The sequence below is a fragment of the Squalius cephalus genome, assembly GCF_949319135.1.
Source record: "Squalius cephalus genome assembly, chromosome: 9".
NCBI classification, from domain to species: Eukaryota; Metazoa; Chordata; class Actinopteri; order Cypriniformes; family Leuciscidae; genus Squalius; species Squalius cephalus.
The window spans coordinates 1,114,152-1,137,736 of NC_137130.1; the positions used below are offsets into that span (position 1 = coordinate 1,114,152).

At 39.3% G+C, this 23,585-nt stretch overlaps 2 protein-coding genes across 2 annotated transcripts in view; one reads left to right on the forward strand and one right to left on the reverse strand.

Annotated features, from left to right (window-relative positions):
- Positions 1-1,133: 1,133 nt before the first annotated feature.
- On the forward strand, positions 1,134-17,987 carry gpr143 (G protein-coupled receptor 143). The gene is made up of 9 exons (XM_079882138.1): positions 1,134-1,847; positions 5,956-6,065; positions 6,913-7,007; positions 7,091-7,183; positions 7,864-7,973; positions 10,098-10,206; positions 12,711-12,828; positions 14,351-14,600; positions 17,558-17,987. The coding sequence occupies exons 1-9, from the start codon at positions 1,532-1,534 to the stop codon at positions 17,656-17,658; spliced, it is 1,302 nt and encodes a 433-aa protein (XP_079738264.1). The 5' UTR covers positions 1,134-1,531; the 3' UTR covers positions 17,659-17,987.
- A 268-nt stretch (positions 17,988-18,255) lies between these two features.
- Positions 18,256-23,585, reverse strand: part of tbl1x (transducin beta like 1 X-linked) — a 37,667-nt gene continuing 32,337 nt past the window's right edge. Inside the window, exons 13-15 of the mRNA XM_079881855.1 lie at positions 22,875-23,040; positions 22,089-22,190; positions 18,256-20,335 (exon numbers count right to left, since the gene is read on the reverse strand). Of these exons, the coding sequence (XP_079737981.1) occupies positions 20,309-20,335; positions 22,089-22,190; positions 22,875-23,040 (295 nt within the window). The 3' untranslated portion in view covers positions 18,256-20,308. The remainder of the gene's footprint in view (positions 20,336-22,088; positions 22,191-22,874; positions 23,041-23,585) is intronic.

Genomic DNA, 23,585 nt, shown 5'->3' on the forward strand with positions numbered 1-23,585 from the left:
ACAGAACCAGGAGAGCCTGATGAGCTTCAGGTGTGTGTGTGTGAGAGGAACTGACTGAGTGTGTGTGTGTGTGTGTGTGTGTGTGAGAGAGAGAGAGAGAGAGAGAGAGAGAGAGAGAGAGAGTGTGTGTGTGTGTGTGAGAGAGAGAGAGAAAGCGAGTGTTTGTGTGTGTGTGAGAGAGAGAGATGGAGAGAGAGAGAGAGATATAAGTTGAGTGTGTCTGTGTGAGAGAGAGAGAGATGGAGAGAGAGATAAGTTGAGTGTATGTGTGTGTGAGAGAGAGAGAAGGCGAGTGTGTGAGTATGTGAGAGAGAGAGGAACTGACTGAGTGTGTGTGTGAGAGAGAGAGAGATGGAGAGAGAGAGAGAGATAAGTTGAGTGTGTCTGTGTGAGAGAGAGAGAGATGGAGAGAGAGATAAGTTGAGTGTATGTGTGTGTGAGAGAGAGAAGGCGAGTGTGTGTGTGTGTGTGTGAGAGAGAGAGTGTGTGAGTATGTGAGAGAGAGAGGAACTGACTGAGTGTGTGTGTGAGAGAGAGAGAGAGATGGAGAGAGATAAGTTGAGTGTGTCTGTGTGTGTGAGAGAGAGAGAAACAGAGAGAGAGAAGGCGAGTGTGTGTGTGTGTGAGAGAGAGAGTGTGTGAGTATGTGTGAGAGAGAGGAACTGACTGAGTGTGTGTGTGTGTGAGAGAGAGAGAGATGGAGAGAGAGATAAGTTGAGTGTGTCTGTGTGTGTGAGAGAGAGAAGGCGAGTGTGTGTGTGTGTGTGAGAGAGAGTGTGTGAGTATGTGTGTGTGAGAGAGAAAGAAAACAAGCGAGTGTGTGTGAGAGAGAGAGTTTGTTTGTGTGTGAGAGAGAGAGAAAGCGAGTGTGTGTGAGAGAGAGAGAGTTTGTGTGTGTGTGTGAGAGAGAGAGAGAGAGAGAGAGAGAGAAAGCGAGTGTGTGTGTGTGTGTGTGTGTGTGTGTGTGTGTGTGTGTGAGAGAGAGTTTGTGTGTGTGTGTGTGTGTGTGAGAGAGAGTTTGTGTGAGAGAGTGAGTTTGCGTGTGAGAGAGATAGAGAGAGAGAGAAAGCGAGTGTGTGTGTGTGTGTGAGAGAGAGTTTGTGTGAGAGAGTGAGTTTGCGTGTGAGAGAGATAGAGAGAGAAGGCGAGTGTGTGTGTGTGTGTGAGAGAGAGAGAGTTTGTGTGTGTGTGTGTGCGTGTGTGTGTGAGAGAGAGAGAGAATGTGTGAGTATGTGTGCGTGAGAGAGAGAGTTTGTTGTGTGTGTGTGTGTGTGTGTGTGTGTGTGCGTGTGTGTGAGAGAAATAGAGAGAAAGTGTCTCTGTGTGTGTGTGTTTAACAAGTACAATAAAATAAACAAAACAATATGATTTATGCTTTGTAAAGTTTTATATCAGACGGAGGAACACACACACACACACACACACAGTGTGAGACCCTCGAGCAGAGTTTATTGTAACTCGAGCTGTTGTTCAGCAGATTAACCCGAAGCACATGATGATGGAGCTCGTGATCCTCAGGCCAGGGAGATGAATGAGTTTCCTCTTCATCATCATCATCCTCCTCTTCGCGCTCTTTCTCCTTCTTCTCCTCCTCGTCATCATCATGGCGTCCCCGCGGCTCGAGACCTTCTGCTGCCCGAACCGCGATCCCGCCACCGAGTTCGTCATCAGCTTCGCGCCGCGGCTCTTCAGCGCGATATGCGCGGGCAGCGCGAGCCTGAGCGTCGTCTTCTCCGTGTTGCAGATCCTGCCGAAGCGCAGCAGCTTCCGGTCTCCGCGTCCCAAACCCGCCTCGTCCCTCAGGATTCTGCTCATCATCAGCGTGTGTGACATCTTAGGATGCTCAGGTAATCACACACATACACACACACACACACACACACACGCTTGTTTAGCTATACTTGTGACCAGTGTTGGGGAAAGTTACTTTGAAAAGTTACAATATTGCGTTACTCCCTTAAAAAGTAATTAATTGCGTTACGTAGTTACTTTTTAAGAAAAGTAATGTTACGTTACTTTTGCGTTACTTTTTCTTACCGGGTCTGAGCGTTTTATAACAAAAAAATGCTATTTTTTAGCAAATGTAAAGACCTTTTCACACCAAAATGGAAATAAAAAATGTAAAGTTCAGGTTAACTCTCTCTCTCTCTCTCTCTCTCACACACACACACACACACACACACATAATAAAATGTGTTTTTTTGAACATGTAAAAATGGTCGGGTTAGTGTAAGGAGACAGAATATACAGTTTGTACAGTATAAAAATCATTATGCCTATGGAGGTCCTGACAAGTATAGCAAAACAAATGTGTGTGTGTGTGAGGACCAAATGACCCCACAAGAAAACTTGAGATTGCCTACTTTTGAGGACTTTCTGCTGGTCCTCACAAGGAAAATTGATTGATAAACATCAGACACACACACACACACACACACACACACACACACACACACACACACACACACTCACTCTCTCTCTCTCTTTCTCTCTCACACACACACCAGATTTGGGTCAGTCTGTCTGTTTCATAAACTGTTCACTTTTGTAAGATTGTAGACATTCAGACAAATAATCTGTTTAAATGTTTATAAACTGGATTTTGTCGTAAAGCTGATTTGCATCAATAAATGCATTATTCTATTTGTTCATAATAATGTCTTTAATCATGTCTAATGTGCACGGTTTACAGTTTTGCACATGTGTTGCTTGATTAGAAAGGGAACTGTATGTGTGTGTGTGTGTGTGTGTGTGTATCAGCTGCGTGTGTTCGGATCCGGCATGTTCTGCCAGTAGTGTGTTGTGTTACAGTAGTGTTGTGTTACAGTAGTGTTGTGTTACAGTAGTGTTACAGTAGTGTTGTGTTACAGTAGTGTTGTGTTACAGTAGTGTTACAGTAGTGTTACAGTAGTGTTGTGTTACAGTAGTGTTGTGTTACAGTAGTGTTGTGTTACAGTAGTGTTACAGTAGTGTTGTTACAGTAGTGTTGTGTTACAGTAGTGTTGTGTTACAGTAGTGTTACAGTAGTGTTGTGTTACAGTAGTGTTGTGTTACAGTAGTGTTACAGTAGTGTTGTGTTACAGTAGTGTTGTGTTACAGTAGTATTACAGTAGTGTTGTGTTACAGTAGTGTTGTGTTACAGTAGTGTTACAGTAGTGTTGTGTTACAGTAGTATTACAGTAGTGTTGTGTTACAGTAGTGTTGTGTTACAGTAGTGTTACAGTAGTGTTGTGTTACAGTAGTGTTGTGTTACAGTAGTGTTACAGTAGTGTTGTGTTACAGTAGTGTTACAGTAGTGTTGTGTTACAGTAGTGTTGTGTTACAGTAGTGTTGTGTTACAGTAGTGTTGTGTTACAGTAGTGTTGTGTTACAGTAGTGTTACAGTAGTGTTGTGTTACAGTAGTGTTGTGTTACAGTAGTGTTACAGTAGTGTTGTGTTACAGTAGTGTTGTGTTACAGTAGTGTTACAGTAGTGTTGTGTTACAGTAGTGTTGTGTTACAGTAGTGTTACAGTAGTGTTGTGTTACAGTAGTGTTGTGTTACAGTAGTGTTACAGTAGTGTTGTGTTACAGTAGTGTTGTGTTACAGTAGTGTTGTGTTACAGTAAATCACTGCATGATCTTTGAGACGCTCAATTAGTGCAAAACCACACGAGCTGTTTCCAGAACACGACTATTCCACGGCTTCTCTCCGAGGACACGGAGTTCATCCAGAGTCAGGAGCACGAGGAAGGCTTCGGTTAGCTTCACCACACACTCGTCCTCGAGCAGTTCAACACTAAACTGCAGGCATTGTGCGGAAGAACATGTTTGACAGACACGGCTCCTTCAGAGTAAACTCCAGCACAGCGCTACTACTACTGTAATGACACGAGCCGTCACACTAGAGTAATGCTCGAGTAATTACAGCGTTTCACATCCCTCAGTTCTCTCCGTCTGCTGAAGCCGAGCTGATGTTGATTCTTGCTTTATTACGAGCTCTGTCGTGTTCAGCAGACTCTCCTCTGTTCAGCGTTTGTTTAACCTTTTCACACGCAAGTTTACAATATTCTCGCTGACGTGAGTTTTTCAAGGCGACCGTTATTCAGAACGCATCACTTTATTGTTTCCATGGTGACGCATCATTGCTTGTCACGTGACACACCACCACAACAGCGCTGAATGAATGTATGCGCGACGGGCGGCAATATTTTTTTTCCCAGGATGGTAGGGGAAGACTCATGAATATTCATTAGGGAAGTCATCCCTGATTGGTCTGATGACCTACCCCTAACCCCGCCCTAAACCTACCCGTCACTGGGGTTAAGACCAGACCAATCAGGGATGACTTCCCTAATGAATATTCATGAGTCTTCCCCTGCCATCCTGGGGAAAAAAATATTGCCGACGGGCGCCATCATGCTAGTTTGTTTCAGAGAATCGGATCTGTTGGATTTCCAACACGTGAGTTCATCCTCTTCTCCTGAAACACACAGAAGTCAGTGGCCGGTGAACTGGGAGAAGAATAGAGTAAACTTTAAAGCGACTTACACAATGTGTGTCTGATATGAATAAAACGTGTCGTCTCATTATAATGGAAAGGATTATTATTCCGCTTCAATAGATATCAGTGTGTGTTTTACAAACTCTAAATGTATTGTTTTTCTTCTGTGCATTTAAATGTCTGAAAGCTAAACTAAACCTTATGTGGTTGGAAACACTGAATAGTTGTGATATATGACGAGCACTGAGCGCCAGCCGACGCGATTGATCACGTGATGCACTGACGCTCCCGTCACACCGCTGTGATCGTACGTGCGGAAGGGTTGAATCTAGTGGCGGGCGGATCGAGGCTTCGAAACAATCCGACACCGCCTCCACGGCGACCCCTAGTGGTCAGAACAGTGTAACTGCAACAGAAACCCAGGCCAAACATGCACAGATTTTTTATTGAAAGTAAAATCTTTCAAATGCAATTATCTAATCATCTAATAAGATTATCAAGTGTCTATATGTTATTTTTATCAATTGTCAGGGTTTGTTTTGTTTGTTCTATGAATGGCTCAGCTCAACAGGCCAATAAGAGCCATTATTCATTTTAATTATACTAATGTCTAATTAAAACATCTACAAATGTATAAAACTGATCAGAGATCAGGTGAAACCCACAGACTCTTGTTCAGTGGTTCTCAGTGACTCGGTTTACAGAGATCATGTGTTTCGAAACAGTTATGACGTAATGAAGTCTCGTTTCCTGCAGTCACGTGACTCTGGCAGTTTGAGACACGCTCCGAACCACTGATTCAGAACAAGAGACTCGTAAAGGTCTCGAAGCTTCATAAAGTAGTGTTTAGAAATTGACATCACTAGCTAAAAGTATAATAAGGGTCATTCCTCACCATTAATGCTTGGAAAACACACACACACACACACACACACACACACACACACATCTCCTTCCATTAATAATAATGGCCAGTGCAGTGGCTGAGATATAGTACATAAACGTAACAACGTCCGCTGCCATGGTTTTGAAATGATTTTACTGATCGCGAGAGGAAAAAATGAAGCTTTAGTCGTATAACATCGGTTAATGGAAACGCCGTCAATTCGCAATAGTTTTTTGTCGACATTTAAAAAAAAAATTTGTAAAAATTAAATTCGCAAAAGTTTTGCGCAAATCTGTAATGGAAACGCGCCTACTGACTCTCTCTCTACACACACGTGCAGTTTTCATTGTACCTTGAATTACCGTAAATGCACAAAGTGAGCGTTACAATGTGTAACAATGTGTCTTACAGGGAAAGATTTAAACGGAAGGACTGATGATGTTTTGATTCATATTATTTAAATTTTAACAAAAAAAGTTACATACTGTACCTTTAAATAACAGATTCTGCAAACAGTATTGTCATGTTTTACGGTACTCTACTGTAAATCCTCATCAAAGATGGAGTGATGTGATGCATTTGTGCAGGAATCATCGTGCGCTCGTCGATCTGGCTCGGCCTTCCCGATCTCGTGGACAGAATCTCCGGTGGGAACGGCACTGACGTCTGGCCCGAGGTGTTCTGCGTCGGCAGTGCGGTAAGAGGAGCAGGACCATTATCGTCTCATGTGCACCTTAAATATCACTGAGAGGGGTTAAATCTGCAGTTATTTGTACTTGCATAAACATACAGTTGCAGAAAATGAAAGATTAATCATAAGTAACCTCTCATATAATTTTTAACATTATGACAAACAACAACAAAAATCAACCCCAAAATAACAGTAACATACAAATAAACACACACACTGGGTCAGAAAAATAAACGTAATTCAAAAGGACAAAATAAAAAAATGCATAAATAAATACTAAAATATAAATAAATAAATAAATAAAAGAATAACAACGAAATAATGAGTTTATACTTGGAACAATAATAAATATCTTCCAGTGGGGTCAGAAAAATAAATGTAATTCTACGGGAAAACAAGATTAAAATAAATATATAAATTAAAAAAAAGATAAATATAAACGAGCAATAATAACTAAATAGTAAATTTATACTTAAAACAAGAAGAAAAAAAAATCTGCCAATGGTGTCAAAAGGGAAAACAAGATAAAAATAAATAAATACTAACAAAACTGAAAAGAATAATAACTTAATAGTTAAGTAAACTTTATTATAGGCACATTAATAATCTAAACATTATGCATTTACTCTCACAAAGAAGTCTTATAATTAACAAATTAAAGCCTTAAATGAATACAAAACGCTAATTTTGCTAGTTTATTTAAAATCATATCCTTTCTACCTCTTCAAACTCACTTTTTTTTTCCTATCAAATATGCTTTAAATGCATGTAAATTAAAAAATAAATAAAAAATCTTATTATCTTTGCAAATTTAATAATGTAAAGGATGGGTGTTGTTTGTTTTGATCTCCAGATGTGGATCCAGCTGTTTTTCAGCGCCTCCTTCTGGTGGACGTTCTGTTACGCGGTGGATGTTTTCTTAGTGGTCAAGAGGTCGGCTGGCATTAGGTGTGTCCCATCATGCATCTTGTTCGTGTAAACGCTGGAGCAGATGTTAGTTTGATTTCCTGACGCGCGTGTCTCTGTCGTAGCACCATCGTCCTGTATCACATGATCACGTGGGGTCTGACGCTCCTGCTGTGTGTCGAGGGCGTGGCGATGCTCTACTACCCCTCCATCTCCAGGTGACCAAAACACACACTTAAAGGTGCAGTGTGTACATTTTACACACTTAAAGGAGTAGTTCACTTCAGAATTAACATTTCCTGATAATTTACTCTCCGTCATCCAAGAAGATGTTTGTGTGTTTCTTTCTTCAGTCGAAAAGAAATTAAGGTTATGGAGGAAAACGTTCCAGGATGTTCCTCCATATAGTGTCTTCAATGGGGTCCAACGGGTCGAAGGTCCAGATGTGAGTTTCAGTGCAGCTTCAAAGTCTCGACACGATCCAGCCGAGGAATAAGAGTCTTATCTAGACAAACAAGCGGACATTTTAGAACAAAATAAACATTTATTTACTTTTAACCACTAATGCTGCTCACATCTGGACCTTCGACCTGTTGGACCCCATTTAAGTCACTATATGGAGGAAAATCCTGGAACGTTTTCCTCCATAACCTTAATTTCTTTTCCACTGAAGAAAGAAAGACATGAACATCTTGGATGACGGAGAGTAAATTATCAGGAAATGTTAATTCTGAAATGAACTACTCCTTTAATAATAGCAACACTAAAGTCATGGGTTGGATTTTTAGTCAATGCATGAACTGATAACATGCATCACTGAATGCAATGAATTCTGGCAAACTGTGATGTGAGCCGCTTCTGCACTGTGGATCTGAACTGAGCGTGTTTGTCATGTGAGCTGTGAGAATGGCCTTCAGCACGCCGTCCCGCACTACGTCACCACATACGCCCCGATGCTCCTGGTGCTCGCCGTCAATCCAGTGCTGTTCGCTCGGACCGTCTCTGCTGGTGAGTGCTAATCTGCTCAAGCCCTCTAAAGAGATAGTTCACCTTAAAATGAAAATTAGCCCACGATTTACTCTCCCTGAACTCATCCTAGGTGTAAATGAATTTCTTCTTTCAGACGAATACAATCAGAGTTATATTAATAAATGTCCTGGCTCTTCCAAGCTTTATAATGGGAGTGAATGGCCGTTTCTGTTTTAGTCCATAAAAGTGCATCTATCCATCATAAAAGTGCATCTGTCCATCATAAAAGTGCATCTATTCATCATAAAAGTGCATCTGTCCATCATAAAAGTGCATCTATTCATCATAAAAGTGCATCTATTCATCATAAAAGTGCATCTGTCCATCATAAAAGTGCATCTATCCATCATAAAAGTGCATCTGTCCATCATAAGTGCATCTATTCATCATAAAAGTGCATCTATTCATCATAAAAGTGCATCTGTCCATCATAAAAGTGCATCTATCCATCATAAAAGTGCATCTATCCATCATAAAAGTGCATCTGTCCATCATAAAAGTGCATCTATCCATCATAAAAGTGCATCTATCCATCATAAAAGTGCATCTATCCATCATAAAAGTGCATCTGTCCATCATAAAAGTGCATCTATTCATCATAAAAGTGCATCTATCCATCATAAAAGTGCATCTGTCCATCATAAAAGTGCATCTATATCATAAAAGTGCATCTGTCCATCATAAAAGTGCATCTGTCCATCATAAAAGTGCATCTATATCATAAAAGTGCATCTGTCCATCATAAAAGTGCATCTATATCATAAAAGTGCATCTGTCCATCATAAAAGTGCATCTGTCCATCATAAAAGTGCATCTATATCATAAAAGTGCATCTGTCCATCATAAAAGTGCATCTATCCATCATAAAAGTGCATCTGTCCATCATAAAAGTGCATCTATCATCATAAAAGTGCATCTATATCATAAAAGTGCATCTATATCATAAAAGTACATCTATCCATCATAAAAGTACATCTGTATCATAAAAGTGCATCTATCCATCATAAAAGTGCATCTAAACGAACTTCATGCAGATCATGTGGGTTAATAAAGGCCTTCTGAAGCAAAACCATGAGTTTATGTAAGAAAAATATTAATATTTAAAACTTTATAAGTTAAAATAACTTGCTTCCGGCCAAACAAACATACGGATTCCACTTAAGTCTAAAGCGCAACTTCTGTGAGTAATGTGAAACAGAGAATGAATGAGACACAGGTGGATGCAATCAGGGATGAGTCCAGGCAGAGAGTTATGGGAAATGTAGTTTCATTAGGGAATGACAATAGTGCCCTCTGGTGGTGATGATGGGCACTCTCACTGGTAATCCCCCCACTGAAGTCACTATACGGAGAAAAATCCTGGAATATTTTCCTCAAAAAACCTTCATTTCTTTTCGACTGAAGAAAGAAAGACGTGAACATCTTGGATGACGTGGAGAGAGAGTAAATTATCAGGAAATTTTCATTCTGAAGTGAACTAATGCTTTAACTAAGATTAACTAATGCTGTAGAAGTATTGCTCATTAAGAACAAAACAAAAACATCCCAAACACACAATTATAATGTTCTCATAATTTTATGAGAACATTTATACTTTTATGATGGACAGATGCACTTTTATGATGGACAGATGCACTTTATGATGGACAGATGCACTTTTATGATGGATAGATGCACTTTATGATGGACAGATGCACTTTTATGATGGATAGATGCACTTTATGATGGACAGATGCACTTTTATGATGGATAGATGCACTTTATGATGGACAGATGCACTTTTATGATGGATAGATGCACTTTTATGATGGACAGATGTAGCCGATATGACGGACTTGCGCTGCACATGTTGCACTGAACTGTATTTTCCTTTTATGAAGTGATTTCAATCATATTTCAAGCAATTCAAACCATCATGTTGAACAGTGGCATCTGAAGAGTCTCAGCTGAAGGAAATAATACACTATTTATCGGCTTTAATATATCAGGCCGTAAATGATAACATTAAAAATGAACATATATCGGCCGATACCGATATGGTGGATGATATATCGTGCGTCCCTACTCGTGACTTTATTGAGAGGAACTCGTGTTTTCTTGCAGTGACGTCGCTGCTCAAGGGCCAGCAGGGAATCTACACCGAGAACGAGAGACGCCTCGGATCGGAGATCAAGATACGGTTCTTTAAGATCATGCTGGTGTTTGTCATCTGGTAAGATTCATATTCATGGAGCAGAGATTTATATCAAGCTCTCTGAACATCTTAATCACACACTGCAAAACATGATGTTCTTCCTCACTGTTTCTGTCTTGTGTTCCAGCACAAACATCTAAACATCTTAAAGGTGCAATATGTAAGATTTTCGTAATAAAATATCCAAAAATCACTTGCACAGTGTGATTGAAATTCCCATTTTAAATAGTGCCTGTCCCTGTTCACTTGTCGCCTGTCAATGACGTAATATCCGCGTTATCGCGTTTAGTTGGACGCTTGAACATTTTGAATCCATTCGCGCGTCTGAAGCGAAATCCGCTTGTCTATTTGCAAGATGCTGATGTTGATCGAGCATTCATCGAGAGAGTCACCGCATCGGAGCGAGGATCACCCTTCAGGACACCAACTACAGCCGCTCTATCCCAGATGCAGAGCGCCTGTCCATCTGTCTTCACTTAAATCTATATGAAATTTTAAATACAGTATATTACAGTATATTCAAACTGTGGTACGGATACCACTGTTGGTGCTCTTTCTGATACTCACTATACTCACTTTCTAGTGATACTCAGTTAACTGTTATTGAATATTATATTCTGCTATATTGCTATACTCCATTTTGAATGAGTGACTCCGGGCGGGAGTTTATCCCATCACTTCACCATGTGACAGCAGCAAGCAGGCTCCTGATTGGTTAACGCGGCGCGAACAGACACCAAAGTTCAGATTTTTCAACTTGGGCGTCAGATGCGAATTCGCGTCAAACGCGTGAATGCACAACAAGCACCAAATAAAATCATTTGAGCGTAATGCGCCAGATGCTCAATTCGCGTCCACCGCGCCGCACTAAACGCCTCATTCGCGCCGCAGGATCGCCAGACGCACGTAAAAGCGTCTTTACATTGAAATCACTCTCGCCAGACGCTCTATTCGCGTTTGGTGTGAACGCAGCACTAGTCTCATACAGACAAACTAACACATAGAATAACATTATAACTTTAACACACTCAAATGCAGTTTAGTGTGATAGTGTAGAGCGAGTGAAACAGCGCTGCGTTCCCTCACAAGTTTCATTCGTCTGATAAACTGCCCTGTGTGAGTATTATTCAGCACTAGCGGGTAAGTTAGTTCGGCAGAATGAAATGTCCTCATCTCTTTATATCCGCGGGACTCGCGTGTGGCGCTGAGATCTCTCTCTCATTAGCACTCACCCTGCTTCATTCCACAGTCATGTTAAAAACATCAGTGTATTCACTCATCCATAAACATTATTAGATCCATCAGCATGACAAGAAGTTCCATAATCCCACTTATGCGTCATCAACCTACGCCTTTGTTATTGTAAGAGGTTAGCGACCCCTAGCGGCGAAAAATAAATAAATACATATTGTAGCTTTAAATCAAGATATTTACTGGAGAAACAAAATGACTTAAGTTAGTTCAAAAAAAAAAAACTCAAAAAGTTTTACAAAACTTTCATGGCCTCCACAATATTTTATGAATATCTGAACATGCAATATATCCAAAGAAAGAGCACAAACACACTGTTTTTAAATGAACAAACTAGGGTTAGGGTTAAAAACCATTTTATTCAAGATTCATGCATTCTTTTATTTTATCAACTCTTGAATGTGGGTAAGTTTTATAAAAAAGCAACATTTTGAACAAAAAGCTGAGAAACGGATGATCCAGAGATCCTGTAGTCTTTCAGAAGATGTGCAATAGCGCCCCCTACCGTATAACAGTCAAAACACGGATCGAAGGAAAATTCTGTCAGTGGCGGGGAAAGGGTTAAATCTTATTTACTGAGAAAAACATATCATCAAAATTAAATGTGTTTTTGCTGAATGTTTAGATATTTGTCCTGCAAAGCAAGGCAGAAATACTGAGGAAGAACATTGTTTTTGCAGTTTATGGAGAGAATAATTATGGGTTTTACTTTAAAACCTTTATTTTAATCACTGTAATCTCCTATTATCACTGTAAAGCTGCTTTGAAACAATTCATATTGTTAAAAGCGCTATATAAATGAAGGAGACTTGTCTTTTACTGTTCCCTATGTACATATGTACTTATTATAGTAATTACAATAACTAGGTACTAACCCTGAACCTAACCTTAACCCATGTAGTTACCTTACTTTAACCAGTGCTGTCTTAGGCAAGAACATCTACTGTAAAATAAAGTGCAACTGAGTTGCGTTGCTTCTTAAAAAAAATCATAAAAATCAAATATTTTGGTAACACTTTAGAATAAGGTCTTATTTCTTAATAAACTATCAGTGAGTAATAAAGCATCTGTTGATCTTTTTAACATTAGTTAGTAAAAATCTAATAGTTCACAGTGCATTAACTATTATTGACAGATCCAACTTTTGATTTTAATAACGTATTAGTAAATGTTGAAATTAAGTTATTAAATGCTATAGAACTATTGTTCATTGTTAGTACACTAATGTGAGGAAATGAAGCTGATAGTGTGTTTGCTGTGGTCTTCGTCAGCTGGCTGCCCAACATCATCAATGAGAGTTTGCTGTTTTATCTGGAGATGCAGGACGACATTAAAGCCAGCGATCTGAAGGACGTTCGCAACGCCGCGCTCATCACGTGGTTCATCATGGTGAGTACCATATCAGATATCAGATATCAATCAACTGGACTGGTCTTAGGTATAAGGGACTAAACTAGCTCGTACTGCAGAGTTACTACCAGTGATGTAAGTGTGTGCTGATTGGCTGACACAAAAACAAGCAAAAAAAAAAAGAACTTTTTGTAACGATCCGCCTGGAAACAAAGCAGATGTGAAGCCAAACCCCCTCATGGAAAAAAGAACGCAGTCATGTTTACGCTCATCAGGATCAGCTAAACGCTGGATTACACTCCGGTCTGTTGTTGTAAAAACATCGACATTACATTTTCGAGACCCTAAACATGACGTGGAACACTACAAACCGTGATTGGTTGCTTTACATGTCATGTGTTATGTTCCTGTTTATCACTGTGACGCTGCTTTGAAACAATCTGTGTAGAAATAAAGCTGACTTGAGCTACAGAAATGTAATTAATCACATGTATTTCTAGAAACAACACATGTTGACCAAAGCGTCATTTCTAAAACATGGATGATAGACCTCCATTCATTCTGCACTCGTCCTGTGAGCGCCCTCATATGGAGCCAGAGTGGAACTGCACTTGTCCTGTGAGCGCCCTCATATGGAGCCAGAGTGGAACTGCACTCGTCCTGTGAGCGCCCTCATGTGGAGCCAGAGTGGAACTGCACTCGTCCTGTGAGCGCCCTCATGTGGAGCCAGAGTGGAACTGCACTTGTCCTGTGAGCGCCCTCATGTGGAGCCAGAGTGGAACTGCACTCGTCCTGTGAGCGCCCTCATGTGGAGCCAGAGCGGAACTGCACTCGTCCTGTGAGCGCCCTCATGTGGAGCCAGAGCGGAACTGCACTCGTCCTGTGAGCGCCCTCATATGGAGCCAGAGTGGAACTGCACTCGTCCTGTGAGCGCCCTCATGTGGAGCCAGAGTGGAACTGCACTCGTCCTGTGAGCGCCCTCATGTGGAGCCAGAGTGGAACTGCACTCGTCCTGTGAGCGCCCTCATGTGGAGCCAGAGTGGAACTGCACTCGTCCTGTGAGCGCCCTCATGTGGAGCCAGAGTGGAACTGCACTCGTCCTGTGAGCGCCCTCATGTGGAGCCAGAGTGGAACTGCACTCGTCCTGTGAGCGCCCTCATGTGGAGCCAGAGTGGAACTGCACTCGTCCTGTGAGCGTCCTCATGTGGAGCCAGAGTGGAACTGCACTCGTCCTGTGAGCGCCCTCATGTGGAGCCAGAGTGGAACTGCAGCCAGTTCAGAAGCCGGAAGTTTACTGAGAGTGGAAGTTCTCCCCTTATTAGACATTCTCTGATATAAATATCACTATCTGTCAATAAAATGTTTTAGTAAGATGATATTTAATGCTTAGTTTTATGATCAAAGCTCTGTAGTTTTAAAACATAATGCAAATAAATCTTCCTCAAAAGACTGATGATCATATTAGATATTTGCATAACATGTTTTCCACGCAACAGCCGCCAATCACCACGAAACATCATACAAGCATCACGAGTCTCTGAGGTCTTCTGTGTGTCCTCAGGGGATCCTGAACCCGATGCAGGGCTTCTTGAACACGCTGGCGTTCCACGGCTGGACGGGTCTGGACCTGGACTTCAGTCGGCAGAGGCGCCGAGAGCTGGCGTGGGATTCGGGCTCCACGTCTGCGGCGTGCGGATACACACCGACGGTGGGCTCCACGCTGATCTACCAGAGCCACGTTCAGGAGATCAAGAAGAGCCTGAGCGCTAACGGACAACAGCCGTCGGACGCCATCAGCGTGCTCTCCGAAGGTAAACGGGGACGCCAGGAGGAACACTGTGCCACGAATGAACAAGTTCTGGAAGCCTTCAAGTCCACAAATCACCAACATTCAGAGTTGTCAAAAGTACCAAGTCGGAACTGAAACTTAAAAAATGTGAGGCTTTGAGCGCTGTTGAGTGGAATGGTAAACACCTCTGATTGGCCGCTGTGTTCAAGAGCTCATGGGATATGTCTGTGATTGGCTACAATGATCAGCGCACGGGAGCGTTTGAGAGTGCTTTAAAAAACAGGAGCTTTTGAAAGCACAAGCAGCCGTCCATCAGCGAGCGCTCGCGCGTGTGTGTGTGTGTAAGGCCGTGCGTCCACCAAAGCGTGTTTTAGCCAGCTGAAAACACCTAGCTGTGGGCGCTTGAGAGACGCTTGCTGTGATCAGGAATATCCCCGGAAGTGTTACTAGTATCTCATTTCACAGTTTCTATATTGTTTCTATATAAAAATGTTGATACAATGTAACGTTTTTAAAGGGGTCATATAATGCCATTTTTGTATAAGCTAATATGATTCTTTAGGGTCTAAATTAAAAGTTTGTAATATACTTTAAATAAAAATTCTCATTAGTATTGTAAGAAAACACTCATTTTACCTGGTCAAAAACAGCTGTTTTCAGCACGCCGTTTCAGTGCATGTGTCTTTAAATGATAATGAGCTTTGCTGACCCCGCCCCTCTGTTCTGTGCGGACACAATAACACAATAACCATAACGCGTTGTTCATCATAAACGTGGGATTATGAATTATATTGAGAACGTCGTACATATAAAACATGCCATAATGTACCCTGAGTGTAAACAGCCGCATTCATCGTGAAGCGATTTGCAAAGATTAATATAAAGGTTAATAAAGCGTTACTCACTCACTTCAGTTCTTCTGGAGGTGCAGCAGGAACACCAATAGTTGGTACCGATCCTTTTTTCAGGAGCAGCTTCTTAGCAAAACCAGCTTTACTGACCCTCGTGTGTAAAGCAGTCTGGTGTGTGAAATGATTCGCGCAATCATGAAAGCATTGACGTTGATCGTGGGGAATATTCCTTTCGAAAACAAACTCAGCCACTGCGTCTTCAGCGGTTCGGATTCAGGAGCATCAACATGATGCTGTGTTCCTCATAAACAGAACACCACACTCGCTCAGACGCCATTCTGCTCATAGACAGTGCTCCAGCGTATCAACAATGGCGGACTATCATGATTGACAGCTCGCTCATGAGCGAGGGCGGGTCTGAGTTGAAACGCTGCTGTCAATCAACAATCGTGGGAGGGGCGTCCGACCGTGTGACGTCAGACTGCTTGATTTGAGACGGGGAAAACATATAAGGAGATTAAAAAAAACCACTGGATGGATTTTTATCATTATATGATGGTTGTGTACAGGCACTGCCAACACACACTTCAGTACAATCAACTTGTAAAAGTGCATGTGCCGTTATATGACCCCTTTAAGCATGTTTGTAAAGTGTAAAGCAAAAAATTGCTCTGGCTCCTGTTTTATATAATTTTGTTCCGTTATTATGCTTGTTGTTGACGTTGTACAAGCAGAATGTGGCGGTTGGTCGGTGTGGTATTAGTCCCGCCCCTCCTCCACTGTGATTGGACGGTTGGGTAAAAAGTGACAGTGATGAGCGCCGCGTTTTACTCAAAGTTGAACATTCTTCAACTCTCCGCGACCTGTGAAAAACGGCGAGCGCTTCGGTGTGAAAAAACGCTCAGTGCTTCGTTACGCTCATGGCGTTTTAAAAACGCGGCGCTCCCATTGAAAACACACGCCAGCCGCGTGAAAAACCGCTTTGGTGGACACGGCCTGAGCGCTCGCTGAAGAGCGGCACTGATGTATACAACATGTTGTTGAAGCGCTGTAGCCAATCACAGACATATGTGATGAGCACAGTGGCCAATCAGAGGTGTTTACGATTGCACTCAGAGCCTCACATTTCTTTAAATTTCAGGACCGACTTGGTACCGAAGTCGGTACTTTTGACAACACTAATCCATGGATTTAATGTAGTAACACTAACTGTTAACTATGGTATTGTGACAGAATTTTTTATGGTGATGACCAAAGTTATCAATTATACATACACACACACACACAGCAGTGTCCAAAAGTTATGTCTGGAAGGGATAATTGTTTTTAATGACCCTGCAAGTTTGATTAAACCATCAAAATATGAAAAAAATAAAATTCTATATATAAATGAAGGAAGAACAAAACACTAAACTTGTTTAAGGTATTTATCTGACAAAATTATTTGGCAAAAAAGTCAAACTACAGGTTTTATTTTACTATGCAAAAAAATGCATAGAAAAACAAATATCCGACAGGAATAAGCAAACAATCAGTTATTAATATTTGGCTGATTATCTTGCATGTGCTCATAATTTATTTGCCTGGACCAAAATTATGTTGCACAATTCGTCATGTTCACTAATAAAACAATCTACTTAATAATATATGAATCTTTAATAATATTTGAATAAAGGGTGAAGATGTCAGTTTTACTAGTCCGTACGTCACTTTTGGACTCTGGTGTAAATGTAATAATAAAACTCCACCATCAGGGACGGCATTAAAGGAGAAGTTCACTTTTAAAATGAAAATTCTGTCATCATATACTCACCCTCATGTTGTTTCAAAGCTGTATGAATTTCTTTCTTATGCTGAACAGAAAGATGATATTTAGAAGAATATCAGTAACCAGACAGTTTTTGGGTCCCAATGACTTCCATAGTATATTTTTTTCCTACTATGGAAGTCATTGGGACCCAAAAACTGTCTGGTTACTGATATTCTTCTAAATATCTTCCTTTCTGTTCAGCATAAGAAAGAAATTCATACAGCTTTGAAACAACATGAGGGTGAGTATATGATGACAGAATTTTCATTTTAAAAGTGAACTTCTCCTTTAACTATTCTTCTCCGTCTCATCTCATAGATTCAGAGTCTAGTACAGTAGAAATCCACATATCCAGTGAACAGCGAGAGGTCGAGGACGTCAAGCCCAACGGGGCGTCACTGGAGATCTCCACATGCTGAACGCTTTCATACGCTTCGAGCCTTCGACTTCTGATCCAACAGAACCGAGTCTTCAAGCATTTCTACAATCAACTCAAGCCAATGATTCTCTGGACAATCACTGCTGAACTTACTCTAAAACCACACATTATTCAATATGAATGAAACTTTGCTTTGAATCCGAGTATCAATGTTTGCAAACAGACTTATTTGTAATAAACAAACACACCGTTTTAAGGATTTCACTGTAAAAATGCAGTATTAATTTCCCAGCACACTTGTTGCTTATGTTTTACTCATTTTATATTTCATTAAATTATACTGTCATTAAAGATGAAGTGTGTATTGTTTTTTATTGTTATATTTGATTTCCTGAATAGTGGAACAACAAAATCATTGATTAGAGAAACATTTAATTTAAGTAGTATTAATGTTTTAATATTAATAATTTGCCTCTTTGGCAAAAAAAACTAACATAAACTAGTGGTCAAAGTTCATAATAAATACGATTATAGTTAAGTTTAATGCAAAACTGAATTTATTTGATCAAAAATACAGTAAAAATTGTGAAATATTATTATAATGTAAATCATCTGTTTTCTATTGTGAATATAGTAAAGTGTAATTTATTCCTGTGATCAAAGCTGGATTTTCAGCATCATTACTCCAGTCTTCAGTGTCACATGATCCTTCAGAAATCACTCTAATATGAGGATTTGATGCTCAAGAAACATTTATGATTATTATCAGTGCTGTAAATGATTCAATTAGTAAATTATTCCAAACAAAAGTCATAGCGTGCAATATGAATGAATCAAACACGACTGTTCGTAATATCAAAATAGAGTGATTTATTTGAGCCTCTGAATGCGAGACAGTGAGATACAGTTTTGTCCACGAAACAGAGTTAAACTTTATACTTGGCAGAGACACGTCAAAACAGGATGAACCGCGAGGATCTCGACGAGCCAAGATAACAGTCTGACACAGACAATAAGGGCTTCCGGTTCCGGTGAACCGAGGAAAAAACCCGCGTCACGTAGAAACGCGATCATTTTGATGCATCTCAAATAAATTCCCCATTAAACTAAACTTGGTTTTATTGAAATAATAAAAATAAAGAAACGTCCATCTTACATTGTCAAACGCACGTACAGTACGAAATTAAACCCGCAGTGGCGGTTAAATAACGAACGATCGCGAGGAGAGAAAAGGCGCCAATCACAGTTTTGAAAGTTTACAGCAGGACTAACGTAACCGATCATCAGTCCCTGAAGGGTTAATAACGCGCGTGACCGGTCAAACACACACAGAGATCAGTAGATGGACATCATCCTGACAAACAATCATGTTTCTGCTGCATCATGTGTCCAAATCAGACGACATGCGAGATAAAGTGATAATCTAAGGTTTATTCAGTTAAACGGTTAATCTTTTGCTGCTCATTTCAATAGGAAAAAGCGTCTCATTTACCTTCTCCTCCATGTGAATCCGAGATTGGTCTTTTGACGGTTGGTTGCTTTGTATTTATGCAGTGACGTGAGTAGCCCCGCCCACGGTGAAACCTCATTGGTCCAAACATTTGTGATTGACACGTCACATGTTCAGGTTTAGCGAGGAAAGAAAGATTTTTATTCAACTTTATTTCATCGTTTGATTTTATTTATTTATTATTGTTATTATGTTTTATCCTTTTATGTGCATTTGTAATTCCTTAGTAAAGATAGCACATCGACTCATTCAAAATCAATCAAAACACCTTTATTGTTTCATGTAAATTAGGATTTTGGACCAATGATATTTCACGGTGGGCGGAGCTTCCCAGCACAGCGCCACAGAAAAGAAACCAATCAACAACAAAATAAGACAAAAAAAATAAATCAGATTTGCATGGAAGAGAGCGCTTGTTGTTTTATCACATCGCACCCGATTCGGACACGACGTTGATGAAGACCTGCACTAACTAAACCACGTCCCAGAATGCACTTCACCCACTTCCGATAACAGATTTTGAGGCACGTATCCTTATAACATGCATCACAATCTCATGATAACGCGTTTGCTGCCGATCCAGCAGGCATTCGTCCACAAAATCAGAAAAAACTAAAAGTATGAAATATTGATTACTTTATAAACATATAAACACAGTTTATAAAATCTGTGGTCTCATTTACATCTTTACATTCATTAAATGTACATCCAGCGGGGAGATTATACACCTGTATATTTAATCTCTGAGAATCAAACATATTCATAAAATATTTCCCCAAGTACTCGGCGTCTTCATTCACCTCGGTATTACACGTTAGGGTTGGAAAACGATCAGGTTCTCGCACACGTGAAGCCTCGTCTTGAATTAAAGGTTGGTAAAAATCTGTTTTCCGCAGTAAAAAAGCCCAACGAACATCAGCGGCGCTCAGCGATACTGATGCGTGACATCGCTGGACAAACGTGCGACGAAACCTCTGGAAAGAAACGTCTCCGGCTCTTCCACGTCGATCCACAGCACCAGCTGTTCGCTGACCGTCTCTAGTGGACGTTTCCCTCCAGTTTGGGTTTCAACAATCAGATTCTGTTCCCGGATCTGGATCGACCGGCTCCACGGAGGAAACGAGTTCAGACGCGCTGAAGGCTTTAGCTGCACAATCCTGCATCCGGGATTCAGCCAACGCTATTTCCGTAAATCGAGAACACAGACCTGGAGAAACAAGATGGGGTTTACACAACTATTACTACTACAACTATTAAAACATTAGGTAAAATAAAATCTATATATCAGAAGAAAAGTTAAACTACATTAAAACTGGAACTGAAATAGTTGATGCACTAAAATTACTAACTGGAAATAAAACTGAATTAACCCTTTGGTTTACTTTATTTCAATTAAATTAATGTACAATATTTTAGTTTGTTAATATTGTTTTATTAAATATTTTGTATTTTTAGGGGATTTTTATGGTCCTAAATTATATTTATGGAATAGTCACGATTAGTGGAGCGGCTAAGTGATATAATCGTTCAGTTTATGATACAAGCGTGAAAATTGGCATGAGCAGTCTCCATGGGTCACTTGACAAGAAAATTGTCCGAGCCACTTGAAATTTCAAGATTTTTCATTTTTCAAGATGGCCGACACCTTAGTGGAGCAGTTAAGTGATATAGTGGTGGCCATCTTGAAAAATGGCCGCCATCTTGAAATTTCAAGTAGCTGTAGGTGGCTTATTGTCAAGTAACCCACAGAGACTGCTCATGCCAATTTTCATGCTTGTATCACCAAATAAACCACTATATCACTTAACTGCTCCACTAAGGTGTCGGCCATCTTGAAAAATTGCCGCCATCTTGAAATTTCAAGTGGCTCGGACAATTTTCTTGTCAAGTGACCCATGGAGACTGCTCATGCCAATTTTCACGCTTGTATCATAAACTGAACGATTCTGCCAAACATAAGCACTTAGCCGCGCCACTATATCCATTTCTAGCTAAAATGAAATTTCCAACTTAAACAGTGGTAAATCTTGAATGCTTTGGATCCCAGACTGGAGTTTGGTCTCTTTTTAAAGACGACACGTGGCAAATTATTGCTGAAATGAAAAAAGTTAGTGAAACTAAAAAAAATGATATAGAAGTTTAAGTTTATTAATATGAAAATGCATAAAAATACTATTTTTTAATTTTATGTAAAATTTATATGTTGAAGTGTGAGAAAATCAAAGCCATAAATCTAAACAAGTCAAGTTTGTTTGGGAAGAGCACCAAAAGCTGAAATTAATTTCCAATGCGCTCATATTTGACCGCGACGAGCTCAAGTGTGACTATTTTCTCAGGACTATTTAACCTTTTCGTATCATGTGTTCACATAGCAAGTGCCAAAACCTTTACCAAGTTTCGTACCATTCTGGTGAAGTAAACAATAAAAAATAAATTAAAATATTCAAATGTTTCAGGTCTAAAATGACCAAACAGCACCAGAGGGTTAAAACTAAAAGTGATATAAAAACAAATGAAATCTAAATAACCTAAAATAAATGAAAAAATAAACTAAAAGAAAATTAGAAATGTTGCCTTTGCAAATAACCGTAATAAGTAAGTTGCAGCACTGAAATTACTAACTGGAAATAAAGAAAATAAAAACTAATACTAAATTAAAACAAACTAAAAGTGAAATAAAAATTAATTAAATCTAAATAGCCTAAAATAAACAAAAATTAAACCTAAAATAAACAAAAATAAAAGCCCATTTAAAATAGTAGTAAAATATTATATAGTAAAAATAATACTAAAACACTAAATTTAAATAATTGATTGTATTATATTAATAATATATTTAAATGTGTATACACACACACACATTTGGACACACGTGACTGAATTTGTTTCTCACGATTTTAAAAACCTTGTAATTAGTTTCAGATGATGTTTTATACGATGTTTTGAGAAGGCGAACGTACCGATCCATCCGACCCACTCGCTCCGACTTTATCTCCCAGACTGTTCCAGCAAACCTCAAATATTCCTCCGGTTCCCCTGTAGCTGTTCACCAGCGCACCGCTCTGAAAATACATCATCATCATCATCATCATCATCATCATCATCATCATGACGGGTTATGCACAGTGTTGGGGAAAGTTACTTTGAAAAGTAATGCATTACAATATTGTGTTACTCCCTTAAAAAGTAACTAATTGCGTTACTTATTTGAAAAAGTAACTTTACTAGTTACTTGGAAAAGTAATCTGATTACATAACTCAAGTTACTTGTAATGAGTTACACACACCACAGTTTATACAGGGTTTCTGCAGGTCTCTTCAAATAAAATTAAATGCTTTTTAATGGCCTTTTTTAATATTGTAATGCCATACATGACCCATGACTAACCACAGAGATATATATATATATATATATAATTGTTTTGTTTTTTTAATAGACATGTTCCAAATTCTGAATTGCAACCATTCAGTTTGACGATGATGCAATGACGAAACTATACCAAAATTGCAATTACCAAACTGGTTCTGCGTGTTTATCACACTAACATACATAATTTGCGACAGCAAATTAAAATGATTATGAAGGTGATATTGAAAAAAAATAATATACATTTTTCTTCAAAACGATCTACATTTTGAATGTCTGTAGGATTAAAATTTAATGCTTTTTAATGCCATTTAAGGCCTTAATTTACGCAAAAATCCATTGAATGGCTGTTATCGCCCCGTGAACGCCCTGTACTGACCAGCGTGTCCCAGATGTGAACGCATTTGTCGAAGGATCCGCTGGCCAGGAACTTCCCGTCGGGACTGAAGGCCACGCTGTACACCGGCTCCTGGTGTTTGGTCAGTGTGTGGATGCATTCGCCTCGATCCACATCCCATAATCGCACCGTCGAGTCGAAAGAGGCACTGAGGAACACACACACACCAGGGGGTTTTCAGACACGAAAATTAAAATGCTTGTTTACACCACAGAATAAAAACATTTTAAAACATAATTGCGACTTTTTATCTTTGCAATTGCAGATTAAAAAAGTAACAAAAGCGACTTTTTATTTCACAATTCTGTCGTTTTTTTCTCAGAATTTTTACACTTATTTTAATCTAATTTAATATATTTCTTCTAATTTTTATTTATTGTAATCTAATATGCATTTACTTTCATCTAATTTATTGGAGGGAAAAAATTACATTTATTTTATTATATTTAATTATTATTTTAATATATTTTAATCATTTTACATTTATTTGAATCTAGTTTAATATATAATCAAATTTTGTGTTTATTTTCATTTTGATGTAATTTATTTGAATCATTTTTACACTTATTTAAATCTAAATTAATATATTTAACCTATTTTTTATTTATTGTAATCCAATTTTCATTTATTTTATAATTTTTTTTATTTATTTTAATGTAATTTATTGGAATCATTTTTACATTTATTTTATTA

Coding starts and splice junctions, on each gene's coding strand:
- gpr143 (XM_079882138.1), top strand. CDS start 1,532: ATGAGTTTCCTCTTCATCATCATCATCCTCCTCTTCGCGCTCTTTCTC. Junction 1,848..5,955: donor TGACATCTTAGGATGCTCAG/GTAATCACACAC, acceptor GCATTTGTGCAG/GAATCATCGTGCGCTCGTCG. Junction 14,601..17,557: donor CATCAGCGTGCTCTCCGAAG/GTAAACGGGGAC, acceptor CTCATCTCATAG/ATTCAGAGTCTAGTACAGTA.